Source organism: Lycium ferocissimum, chromosome 5 (assembly GCF_029784015.1).
Source record: "Lycium ferocissimum isolate CSIRO_LF1 chromosome 5, AGI_CSIRO_Lferr_CH_V1, whole genome shotgun sequence".
NCBI lineage: Eukaryota > Viridiplantae > Streptophyta > Magnoliopsida > Solanales > Solanaceae > Lycium > Lycium ferocissimum.
The window spans coordinates 70,981,809-70,995,917 of NC_081346.1; the positions used below are offsets into that span (position 1 = coordinate 70,981,809).

General features: G+C 34.9%; 1 protein-coding gene across 1 annotated transcript; it reads right to left on the bottom strand.

Annotated features, from left to right (window-relative positions):
- Window positions 1–3,682: 3,682 nt before the first annotated feature.
- On the bottom strand, window positions 3,683–9,577 carry LOC132057995 (disease resistance protein RUN1-like). Its single transcript, XM_059450568.1, has 7 exons — window positions 9,099–9,577; window positions 7,348–7,908; window positions 7,217–7,298; window positions 6,810–7,130; window positions 6,080–6,358; window positions 5,105–5,965; window positions 3,683–4,733 (listed from the first exon to the last, which is right to left on the bottom strand). The coding sequence occupies exons 1-7, from the start codon at window positions 9,575–9,577 to the stop codon at window positions 3,888–3,890; spliced, it is 3,429 nt and encodes a 1,142-aa protein (XP_059306551.1). The 3' UTR covers window positions 3,683–3,887.
- Between the last annotated feature and the right edge of the window lie 4,532 nt (window positions 9,578–14,109).

Below are 14,109 nucleotides of genomic sequence, written 5' to 3' on the forward strand. Positions count from 1 at the left end.
TAATATGGTAAAATTTCAAGCTTTTCTACAAAAGAATACACACACACACACACACAAACACACATACATATGCATCTATAATTTTTAGATAGATATTTATATTGTCGGTTTGATTCGGTTATTTCGGTTATTTTTTTGGTTAAAATCAAAATTAAATCAAATTTTGTCGGTTTATAAAATGAAAAACCAAAATCAAATCAAACCAAAAAGTGTCGGTTTTTTTCTTCGGTTTGATTCGATTTTTGGTTGGGTTTGATTTTTTAATTTTCCGTGAACACCCCTACTAGTCATTCGTGCAAATGTATCAAAATAATCAATATTTTGTTTTTGAGAAAATCCTTTTGCTACTAAACGAGCTTTATATTTATCTATAGAGCCATTAGGATTTAGCTTCTTTTTGAAAATCCATTTACAACCAATGGGCTTTGCACCAGGAGGTAAATCAGTTAAAATCCATGTATTATTTTTCATGATAGAATTAATTTCAAATTTTATTGCCTCTTTCCAAAATTTAGCATCGGAAGAAGATATAGCTTCAAAATAATTTGATGGTTCATTATCGACAAGAAAAGTTTGAAAATCATTTCTATAAGAAAAATACTCTTTCCTAGGCCTTTTGCTCCTTCTCAATTCCTCATTAGAGGTAATCTATTAGAGGTAATCTCATTATTTCTTTCAACAGGTGCATGAGAAATTTTATCAGACAATGAAAAAATATGTTCAAAAAATTCAGCATTCTTTGTCTCAATTATAGTATTTCAATCAAGCACATCACTTTTCAAAACAAGAAATCTGTATGCAGCACTATGTTTAGCATATCCAATAAGCATACAGTCAGCAATTTTAGAACCTATTTTTCTCTTTTTAGGGTCAGGCAAGAGAACTTTAGCAAGGCACCCCACACTTTTAAATATTTCAAATTAGGTCTATAACCTTTCCACAATTCATAATCATAAGGAGTTTTGCTAGTTCTTTTATGAGGAATCCTATTTTATAAATGACATGCAGATAAAATAGCATCACCCCACAAATTATCAGGTGCATTAGAACTAACTAACATGGAGTTCATCATTTCTTTCAATGTTCTATTTTTCCTTTCAGCTACTCCATTAGGTTCAGGTGAATAAGGCAGAGTTATTTCATGAATAATACCTTCTTTTTCAAAAAAGCATTTAAAGATAAATTTTCACCTCCTCTATCAGATCTAATTCTCTTGATTTTTCTGCTAAGTTGATTTTCAACCTCGATTTTATAAGAAATAAAGGCATTAAAAGCATCATCTTTATTTCTAAGCAAGTACAACTTAGTAAATCTAGAGAAATCATCAATAAGAGTCACATAATATCTTTTACCACCTCTAGTCATAGTCTGGTTTAAATCACCTAAATCAGTGCGAATCAAAGATAATAATTCAGTTTCTCTATTCACTAAAAAACATGACATTTTTTGTAATTTTAGCTTCAGCGTATATTTCACACTTAGCTTGTCAAAATTATTTGAGTCTAAACCAGATATAAAACCCAATGATTGCATTTTCTTTATATATGAGGCATTAACATGTCCTAATCTAGCATGCCACAAAGAAATAGACTCAACCATATAAGCCGAATTAGATATGTTTTCACAGATATCATTAGAAACATTAAGCACAAATAGACCATGGTTACAAGATCGCCTTGCCCACGAAAATATTATTTTTGATCAACACAATCTCATTTTCTTCAAAAGAAACCTTCACCCCAACTTTTCCTAATAATCCCACAGAGATCAAATTGGTTCTGATATAAGTAACATGCAACACATCACTTAATGCTAGAGTTTTACCAGATGTGAGTTTGAGAAGAACTTTTCCTTTCCCAAGAACTTGAGTTGTCCTTGAGTCACCAAGATAAATAGTTTCTTCTCCTTCATCAACTTGGGTGTATGACACAAAATTAATTTTATTTACGCAAATGTGCCTAGTAGCACCAGAGTCTATCACCCAATTTCTCACATTGGCCTCAATATTTATTTCTGAAATGATCGCAATAATTATATCATCCGCTTCAGTCAAATTTATTTTTGACTTAACGGGATTGTCATTTCTCGCAAAAATTCTCTGGCATTGAGGAGTATTTTTCTTGAAGGTTTTATTATTGGCTTTGGGCTTGTAACCATGTCCATTTACATAGCTGAATTTTGGCATCCTCATTTGGCTAAATTGCGGACATATTAACGCATTTGCATCACCATGGACATCTGACAAGATGATGGGAACGGGAGCAGCCATGACAACACTAATATCGGTATTATCACTAACTTCACAAGTAACATTATTTGAAATAGTTTCTTAGATTGTTGGGAAACTCACAAAATAAACCAGTATTATAATTATAATTATTATTATTATTATTATTATTATTATTATTATTATTATTATTATTATTTATTTAGCAAAGTAATCTAACAAAGACTTGAAAAATAAATATTACTACAATAATATATTTAGTAAACATGACTTGAGTCGTGCTAGGCACTGTCCTAAGAAACTATTTCAAAGAATGTGAAATGTTTCCCCAGGATTAGACAAGCCCTTCTCTAATTTTAATTAGAGGATACAGGAATCAGCAAAATTAAAATAGTACCAGCAAATTTTAGAAGAGAAAAAATAAAAAACCACAAAAGGACAACAAAAGAATTAACAGAAAAACAAATGAGAGAAAGAGAGGGGAATCGTGTAAAATGGGAGAGGGAGTATAAACTTTTGTTGTGTATTGTCCACGGATGAAGAGAATGTGAATTTATAGTCATGAGAATAAATTTCAAACTGGACAAGTGTAGAGTTACTTGGCAAATTCTTTCTTTGCCACATTGATTCATGAAGCCACTACATGACATTTTGTCACTTAGGTGTCAAAATCTTTCCATGCAATTTGCCACACGAAATTTAACTTGCCACTTCTTCAAATAATAATATCATTTGTCACAAAATCTTTAAAATACTACTACAAGATCCTCTCCCAAGATTCAAATTTGATTCACAAGTTTCATCAACTTTTCTGAGTATTGTTTCACACTCTTAATCTCCTCCATTTTCAATTCTCCCAGCAAGACATAGTCTTCACAAAATTTTCTTCTAATACAGAAACGTGTAGATGTGTTAGATAGACTTAGCTCTTTTCTTGTTCTCAGCTTTGAAATTCTGAAGCTGAGCAACGGTTGGATCCTCAGGCAACTCAAGTAGGATTCTTTCTGACTCGATTACCTCCTAGAAATCTGCAACCTAGAGAAAAGCTCTCATTTTCACAACCCACATGTGGTAGTTCTCTCCTCTAAATACATGAAGACATGATTTTTAATCTCTTTCAAGAAGATTTCTTCTCCTCCAACAATTACCAGTTCTCGCAAGTCCCTCAAGGAATTCGGCTCTAATACAAAATGTTATAAATTTTGGGGGCAGTATTCTCAAACTCTTAGATTCTCTTTGAAAACTAGTGGAGAAAATGCTTCTTTACTTCACTTTACTTGCTTCATAAAATGACTATAATGCCTAAGTATCCATAAGAATTCTTCTAACATGTACCTAGACTTGTACATGTTTCATAATTTAATTCTAAACTTTCTGACTTCCCTAGCTCAAGAACAAAAAAATAGATGCATTCTAAGAGTAATACAATAAGTTTCTAATTCATGAACTAACTCATGCCAAATCAAAATATTTTTCTTCGTCCAATACAAGGTTCATTATTCAACATATATAGGGTGGCACTTGGCAAATTGAAATGTAGATATAATCACTTAGATGCCTTACAAATCGCGAAAACAACATCAATATACCCAGTGTAACCCCACAAGTGGGGTATGGGGAGGGTAGGATATACATAAGGATGTACAAATTGCGAAAATGATCAACTAATTACAACTTTAGTATTGTAAGTGTTCCAACAGCCATCTTGCAAACTTAACCTGTTCTTTTGGTCGACTGCTACCTGGCATAATAAATCCCTCCAATCAGTAGTGTTCTGCACTCGACTTTGGTCATACGCTTCCTGCGAAATCTGACGGAAGTTTTCTTGATCTACATGGTAAGGTGTGCCAATGATGTCGTGAAAGGAACAAGTAAGTCCATCACCATCTTTTGAAATTACACGAAGCCCATCGAATATGACTTTCTGGGTATGCTTGCCATCAGTACCATTATTAAGAATATATGTCATAACTTGGCCTACCTCAACAATGTATGATGGTCTCCACAAGGGTATGATCCTCCTTTCCTCAAAATTACTCCGAGGATCTCGAGCCTCAATTTTTGGCAATTCTCTTCCTGCAGCAGCATAGACTGGATGAACGCCACATTTTATCATTTGTAACCCTGTGAATCCTTGCTCTCTGATACTGAAAGAAAATGTTATTGTTTCTGCGCCTTTCAAAGCAGGACAAAAGTAATGTCTTGGCACAAAGCTTACCCAGGAACGTTTGTTATGGTTCACAGTAATAGTTGGGAAGCAGAGGACCCATGTAATCCCATTTGTTTGATCACTGATCTCTAAGACAGGACCATATTCAAAACTTCCCCAGTATCTACAACTGTAGACACACCAAAGGATCATTCCCTGGAATTTATGTTCTATGTTTGATGGCATAGTTATGGTAATCTTAGGTCCATAGTCTCGGTTGCTGAACCATTCTGGAACCTTGCTACCTGCAATGAAGAAGCTGCTCGCAGAAGGAAGATCTTCATCACATTCTCCAGTCTGCGGTAATACACAGAGAACGCGTTCATAAAATAAAGCTTACAATGTCCTAATTCCAACTAATGGAGGACTCCCACTATCCCAAAATAGTTGTCATGTTTATCTTTTCGGGAGTCAATTTGACTAATATTTGGAGCTAAATTTGATTAGATTAATTCAAAATTTTAAAATTAAAATTTTGATATTAAAAAATTATACGAAAAGAGTACTGTAAGTTGAAATACTTCTCATGTCAATATAGTAAAAAAGCATATCTTGAAGTTTTGGTCAAAGTTCATGTAGTTTGACTCTCAACAAGCGAAACATGACAAGTATTTTGGGATGGAGCGAGTAGTACAAAAGTGAAGAGAGGAATATATAGAGGAACTTACCAGCTGGAAGAAACTTTCACTGCAGAAACGGCTTGCCACCTTACTACTGCTCTCCATGCAAACATATTCAACATTTTGGATAGTTTCCATGCCCTTAATCTCGGACAATCTGTCGCAATTAGATACATAGAGCTCGGGCAATATCTTGTAGTTTGACATGTCTAGGCTTTCAATGGATGAGCAATCATTTGCACGAAGCCTTAGCAGATTAGGAGGAAGTAGTGAGAGCATTTGAAGATTCTTGCAATTATCCAGGACAAGACTATGTAGCTTAGATAGGTCGCAAAAGAGGGATGATGGGAGACTGTAAAACTCATTTCCTCCTAAATTCAGGGATTTCAATGAGGTTAAACTCCCAAGATTGGTTGGAATATCTGCTTCTGAAAGCCTACAATCTTTGAGATTGAGCTCCGTCAAGTGACATAAATTGGAAATCGAGTGTGGCAACAACCTCACTGGACGTGATGAACTACTTCCTGCCCATGGTACATAAGATAATATAGAAGTCCGCCAAGATTGAGCCTTTAAACTTCTGTTGCATCCTTCTAGTGATAAGCTTCTTAGGTTTGTCAAACGTCCCAAATCAGCAGGAAGTTGCTGTAGACCTGAGCAACCAGTCATATTTAAATATTGAAGTGATTTTAGCTTGCAAATGCTGCTTGGTAGATACATGAGGCTGATGCAGTCTTTCAGATTTAAGTGAACAAGTTTCACCAATTTTCCTATTGATGAATCAACCTCAACCAACTCGGAGCAACCTGTAAACAATAGTGTCTCAAGACTTATCGCACTAGAAAAGTCGGGAGTTCGCTTTAGTCGTTGACAATGACTGAGATTTAGATGTTTCAAGCTTTCCAGGGACTGATTCATAGAAACAACAAACGTTCATAAGTATCTAGAGTTAGCTTAATCTATAATCATATTATATCTTAACCTTGAAAAACTTAGAAAGAACAAGTTTTTTAGCAAGTAAACCTTGATGTTGGATTGCCAGGCTTCCGTGATGTTGCTATATTGCATGTCCAGAGCCACAAGCTTGCTTAGGTGACTATCAGTAGGTAAACATTTCAAAGGGAAATTCTGCCAGCTAAGCCATCTCAGATCCTCGAACACATTTTTGAAGCTTCCAGTAAGATTCATTCCTTTTGCTTGAAGTACTTTCAGCCTATCCATTCTTGAAAAGGCCTCTGTGTCCACAATTATATCTTTGACTTTGGGATGGATGACGCTGATGCCTTCTATCTGATCACTACCCTGTCATCATTACAGTGCAGGATATGTGGGTACTCTTCTATATATTCAGTGATTTGTTTGTATATTTATTTTACTATTCAAAATGCTTAAAAAATAATGCACTAATCCATTTGTTTCATTTTATGTGATACTCTTTTGTTTGTTCCAAATAAGAATGACACTCTTTTAACTTTAAATTTTTCATTTTACCCTTATTAGAATGATTTCATAGCCACAGAACTGTTATGAAATGTTTAAGACCACAAACCTCAAAAGTCATTGTTTCTTAAGTTTCCCTTGCACAGTCAAACACCACTATATAAGTTGAAATGGAGAGAATATCAATATATAAAACAACAACAACAACATACCCAGTGTAAGAATATCAATATATGCACGGCACATGTTCTATGCTCCAGGCCGACAAACAAATGCAAGAGAGAGTGAAAGGGGAGAGTGGTATTTTTGTTACCTTGTTCTTTTCTAGCACATAACGAACATCTTCATGAAACCACAATCTAGAGCGCATATGAGGTTCTTTAAGTGACTCTTGACGAACAATTTCTTTGGCCATATCTCGAACTAAATCGTGCATCCACAAATAATTTCGTTCAATTTTGAGTAAACATCTTCCAAAAATTCCTTTTCCCAAGCCGAAAAGAGCGACCACAGCGGTCAATACAAGACTAGCATAATCTTCTTGGACTCCAATAAAAAAGCACGCAATGTCAAGGAAAATCTCCTTAGAGTTCTCATCAAGTGAGTCGAACTTATTTTGAGTGCTTTGTGAATGCTAGTATGATGGACAAGATTTTTCAAGCTTTCATAGGTACTTCTCCATATTTGATCATCCTTTCCATGCAAAAAAGAGCCCAGAACTTCGAGTGCCAAAGGAACCCCTCCACCAAGACGTGCTATGTCTTTCACCAACTCATGATCCAAATTTTCGGCACAGAGAATCCTTGAAAGCATGAAAGCAAAAGAGTCGCCTGGAAGAGAAATCATCCAACCTTGTTACCTTGTACTTATAGTCTACTCCAACATCATCTAGCAAATGCTCGCTTCGGTTGTAATAATTATTGTGCTCCCGAACCGAACCAGGCCTTCGCTCTTCCGCCAATGCTTTTATCTGGCTCATGTCATCGACATCATCAAGAACAATGAGGACCTTCTTCTGACCAAGTCTTTCTTTGATTAGGCATTTTCCCTTATCAACATTATAATGGACTTCAAAGTTCTCTTTTCTTAGAACCTCTGAAAGAAGTTGTTCCTGTAAGTTGTGAAGCATGTTATTCTCCGAGCGCTCTCTTACGTGAGCCACAAAGGAGAAACCTTCATACCTCCTGTGGAATCGATTGTACACGGCTTTGGCAACGGTTGTTTTGCCAATGCCAGCCATCCCATAGATCCCAAACATGCAGACACCAGCTGATGAGTAGAAGTCGCATAGAGAAACCACTCCCGCAGCATGAGAATTAGGCCCAATTACGAGTTCTGGGAGGTGCATGCATGTGGGATTTACTAATTCTAAGACCTCTCCTACTAATTTCTTGTTGAATTTTGCTTCATGCCTGAAAAGTCAAACCCAAGACAAATTAGTCTAAAATCTAACCAAGATGAGAGGAAGGTATTTTAGATAGAAATTTATCTTATACTGTATATCGACTAGATTGTCTGACACTTTTTTGTAGGTCACTTATTCTACTTATTATAGGCTATCTGTTGTTTTACTTTAGGTTACTGAATAGTGTATAAAATTTCTTGTAAACTATCAGTATAGAAAAGTTAAAAGTCAAGTTTGAGCAAGTAATCAGAAACAGCATAACCAGTGTGCGTTGTGCAGGGGGTTAAAGATTGTTGTGCAACATAACCTTACTCCCAACTTAATAGTGTCTGAGTCACTACTAAAAAATCTCTATTTTCCCACTGATTTCCCACTGAAAAATATTCAGTGGCTATTTCTCACTGAATGTCAGTGGGAAAACGCAGTGTTTTCACACGGAAAAATTAGGAAGTTTCTCACCGTTTCAATGGGAACCTGTTTCCCACTATGCGTTTTCCCAATGAGATGGTTCAGTGGGAATGAGGTGGAAAAATCATATTTCATAGCACAATTTTCCACTAAATGTCAGTGGGAAAAACCTCTTTTTCTAGTAGTGATTACTCTTAGATAATTAATATGCTACAAAATGGACACCAAACTTATTGTGCATTAATCTATGAATGCAGGTCTTTGATGTAGTCAACTGGAAAATCCAAAGAATCAATCACATATATAGGGAGCAAAATCAAGTTGTTGATCTACTGGCGAAGGAGGGTGCCTACAAAAATTTTCTTAATAGACTCAGAATTTGGTAGTTCTTCCGAAGTTTACAGATTAAGCATACATTCTAGAAACTATTTTTGTTAGATATATTTCGGATTGTAATCTTAATGTGCTGGACACAAAAACTGAACTAATTACAAGGAGCAAAGCTCCCGCTACACTGTAAATTTTGTGTTATGAACTCAGGGCGGATCTAGCCTATTAAGTGGTCGATACGGAGTATAAATTTATGTGTGAAAAATTATTAAAATTGTATATATAGTAGATATGATCCCATAACTTTTAAAATATAATGAGTTCAATACTAAAATTCTTAAGATTGAACCCACAGAATCTAAATTCTGGATCCGCCTCTGGTTATGATATACTAACATTATCCACTTAACCCAAAAAAAAAAAAAAAATAATTATTATGCTTTGAGCAAGTTAGAGTACCCGTTCTCGATATTTGGCAAATCCCATCCCGATAAATTCGCAGCTTTTGTGACAGCAGATTTCCAACTTTCCACCTTCTTCTTCCCAAAACGTTTTTTGTGCTCAGCAAACGCTTTACCAAATGTACCAGCTTGTCTACGTACCTCAGAAGGATTAACGTTGTAGAAAACAGGAATAACTAGTTGACCATGCTGCTCTCTACACTCGAGGATCTTCAAAAGCTCATCAAGACACCAAATAGTAGACGAGGCATAATTTTTTGAAAACACAACAATGGAGATTGTGGAATCTTCAATAGCTTGAAGCAGTTCAGATCTGATTTCCGTGCCTCTTCTGAGCTCCTCATCGTCTCTAAATGTACTAATCCCAACTTGCACCAAATCTTCATAGAGGTGGTCTATAAAAGTTTTACGCGTATCTTCCCCTCTAAAACTCAAAAAAACATGATACTTATGAGATGAAGCTGATGGTGGAGGCATAATGGAGGATAAGGCAATAATACTATGAGCGACTATAGACACACAAAGTTAATAGACACACCAAATCGAAGAATAGTATTAAGACCAAAAAGGGATCCACGACATGGCATTATATAGTAGTTTCCACTCTCACTTTTTTGAAAACAAAAGTTTTATGGGCAAATTTGGTTATATTTTTAATGTGTGTATCCTCGATAATCTCATTTCTTTCGACGGAGAGGGTCCGATCTACATCTAGGATTCGAAAATGAATACTAATAGAAAATTCAACCACAAAGTCTATTATGGCAAGGAAAATTTTGATTCAGGGGAGAAGAAGATATAAATATGACTTGCATGTGAGGGTAATTTTTTATTAAAAAATAATAGCGTGTGGGTTCCATTTCTATTACCCCTTTAATCCTTACTCCTTGGTGCTATTTTTTTCTTTTTTTTTTTCTTGTGGTCATGAAACATTATTGATGCTATTTGTGGGCCCCTTTTCTACTTTTACAACTGACAAACGAAACCAAACGAAAAGAAAACACAGCATAATGTACGTACAATAGAAATGGAGGGAACAAGATACCATTTTCCCCTCCTTTTATTTGGATCTTTGCCGATCACATCTAAATCAAGTAAAATAAATTTCATCCAAAGAAAAATACACCATTGCTGAGCAGTGCACTCTCAAAGAGATACCCAAAAGTCAAGTAAAGTTACAGGAAACTCTCTTCTAAATGTATACATCTATGAACTTATTTCTTCTCTTCTTTTTTTTCTCTTCAAATAAATTGTATTTGTACAATCACATTCTGTTGCCAAATTTTCAAATAAGAAAATGAAGAGCTTAACCTTATTTTGGTACATATATACCATCAGGATAAAATATTTTATACACAACTTGGAAGCAAAATGTTGCTTATTTTTGTGCAAAATCATTTAATGCTCACTAATGTGGAGCATCTTTGTATGTCATTCATTATTGTCATGCATGACCTTCATAGCTTGTTGGGAAGATCCTGCAATATAAAACATTACTTACTATAAAATAGAAATAAGATCAACTCCAAATAATGATCCAAAAAAATGACATTCAAATCTACTGAAGAATCACATATTCAAATATATTTTAAGTAGAGTCTTTATAACATCACAAAAAGTGTATATTGATATTTTTATATACTAGTAACTTTTGGCAATAGGTAGTCTTTAATGTATAATTTTTCCTTATGCAGATTGTGGGTCAAATAAAAAAATGGAGGATGCACATGTTGACAATGGGGCTCCTGCCCAAGAAGGTAGTATAATTCACTTATATGAGATTATCTTAATTCAAGTACGGAGGTCCTATATTAACTAGCTTTTATTAATATTTTACCTATTTCTTGAGTTTCGATACTTATAATCTAAATATTATTGTTGTAGATTCCAATGTTAACGATCAAGAATATTCCACAAGAGCGCATAGTGTTTATAACGTTAACAAGAACTTTGTCTTTGAGATTGATATGAAATTTCATTCTGAAAAGGAAGCATACAATGCCTATAATTCATATTCAGTGGCAAAAGGTTTTGGTATCCGAAAAGGAGCAGAGACTTATAACAGAAATAAGGAGATCACAAGGTGTTTATTTCTTTGTTCTTGTGAAGGAAAATATGATAACCTCTCCCCTTTTCAAGAAAGGAAGCGACAAAGATTACAATATAGATGTGGTTGTTTGGCTCGTATAAAATTCAAAATTTCAAATGAGATATGGTAAGTATGTGAGTTCAGTGATGTGCATAACCATCCCATGATACAAGATAATTTGAGACATTTCATACAATCTGGTCGCAAGCTTACAAGTGCTACTAAAAACATTCTTGGTTCTATGGTTGATGTTGGAATTCGTACAAAAAAAGTTGTTCGATTTCTTCAGAATGAAGCGGGTGGTATAAAAAATGCAGGATTTATTGAACAAGATGCACATAACTTCATACAAGCACATAAGAGAAACATGATTAGTAGTGGGGATGCTCAAACTTTGATAAATCATTTCATGCATTTACAATCAGAGGACTCTAACTTCTTCTACTCTTTTAAAGTTGATGATGATGGCAGGTTGTTCAACTTCTTTTGGAGAGATAGTATATCTAGATTGCACTATGAGTGTGTTACACCTCGTAGTCTTGTACGTGAAATCTATTAGGCATTAGTTGTTTAAGTGTAGACGTGGAGCATTTCCTAGGATATGAGAGATTGTATGCATCTATCTCATGGTTACGAGGGTTTAAGTTCATATAATAAGCTATGGAAGACTCTGGGACCAAGAAAATCAAGAAAAATAAGTTTGTCGAAAATTTGAAGAAAAAAAAAAAGTTGGCAGAATCAAGGATAGAATTTTGGGTCAACATTGGAGGGGTATATATTCATGCATATTAGGAGTTTTAAGGTGTTTCAAAATCCTAAAATGAAGTTCATCGAGTTTAGTTTCCAACGCAATAACCCGCTCATTGATAGGACATCGGAGTAGAGAATTATGGACGTTACAATTTAGGCTGACGAGCCGAAACAATTTTCGGTCTTGCCGACTTTGAGCCACTATAAAAAGGTTAAAAACCCCATTTTTTCCATCAAAAACTTCTAAAAATTTCCAGAAAATTCAGCAAGCAAGACTCTCTTATATCACATAAAAGGTGAGGATTTTGAGTCAATTTCAAGTTACGGCGTATTAATCAAGGTCCTGACAACGTGTAGTCTCGTTTATAATTTCATTCTGTGTTGGAGTTGGCTTAGAAACAAAGTAAATATTGAAGATCTTGCTACTCTAGTAAAGATAAGGTATGAATTATGGAATCTCTCTTTATTAACATTGATTTAGGAATATTTATGAGAATAAAATTTATAGTTGATGTTGATGTTGTTGGCCTATGGGTTGAGGTTTGAAGAGAGTTTGGATGAAAATATACATATTTATCTTGTAGAATATTGAGGATGTTGTTGTTAATATTCTTGGTATTGTTTGGGAGTTGTTTTGGTATTTAGAGGAAGTAGATGATATAGGGGAGATGCTGATCAAATTTTCGTAACTCAAATTAGTCTTCCATAATTAGTGCTTATAAGTTGATGGAAATATGATGAAAGTATGATTAAAGGTATATTTCTCAATATATAGGCTCGGGTGAAGGGCAAGCATCGGTGTAAGGAATTCTTTAAGTGGTGGCTTGACGGATAAGGTATGTAAGGTGTTCGTTTCCCTCTTTCTTTGGCATGAATCCAACTAGAATATAAACACGAGCGTTCCATAACAAATACACTCCATTCCCATGTTTTGTATTTCAAATCTTAATATCTTGTTATTTTATTGATTCTTAAAATATTATTTTACTTATCATCATCGATTACTTCTTTGGACTCGATACGAATTCCATAAGCTATTCGGAGGCTACCGACCTTATGTCACTCCGAAAGGCCAAGGTCGATCATTGACTTCTCATACATGGTATATACATATAAATAAATATATTTCACTATTTTACTACACGAATAGTCGTCGGGCATGGCTCGTAAATGCGCACACCACCGCAGCTGGCATGTTATGATATTGCCCCTGACGCGGGCTAATGATGATAACACCGAGCCTTAATGGCCGGGCATGATTTTACACATATAACACCGAGCCTTACGGCCGGGATGGATATTTTACGCACATATATATATATATATATATATATATATATATATATATATATATATATATATATATATATATATAAATATATAATAAGCATACCAATGATTTTGTCATGCATTGTATTTCGTGCTACTTCCGTGTTCGGTTTTTCTTTTGCCTTTATTAATGTCACATTACATCCTAATTATGTTGTTACCCTCCCCCGCCTTACATACTCGTTTTATCCGATTGCACGGACGCTGCATTTCGTTGCACAGAGTTATCAAGGAGCAACCGCGTAGGATTTTCTAACCCACGGTGTTAGCAAGTGCCACTACTCCGGCTTGCTATCTTTTGGTACTATAGTATAATATATGTTCATATGTATACTCTTAGAGGCTGACATAGTGGATATGTAAATATTATGTATGGCCTTGTCGGCCTTGTTTTGGGTTCTTGATATTTTTCGATAGCCTTGTCGGCTTTATGATATACGTTATTTGTACTTCGGTCCGCATATGTACATATGTGTTGAATTATCCTATGTTGGGCCTTTTCGTGTGTGTTCACCGAGTTATGGTATGTGATATTCAAAGTAACTATTAAGTCGTGGTTTGAAAACATTTTAGTTATGACAGAATTTTGAATGTGATGATTTTTTACACTACTTATCGCACTAATAGATATGACATGATCCGTGCCCATTTCTGGTTTGAATAACCACCGGAAAAATGTTTTCTTTGATGTGCATTCTTGTGCGATGAACTTGGTTCTTTTATTTGGCTATTTCAAACATTTTTGAAGGCAATGGAAGGAATAGCCCCAAAAATAATTTTCACCGATCAAGCTCAAGCCATAGCTTTTGCCATTAAAAAGGTTTTTCTATACGTGTCATCG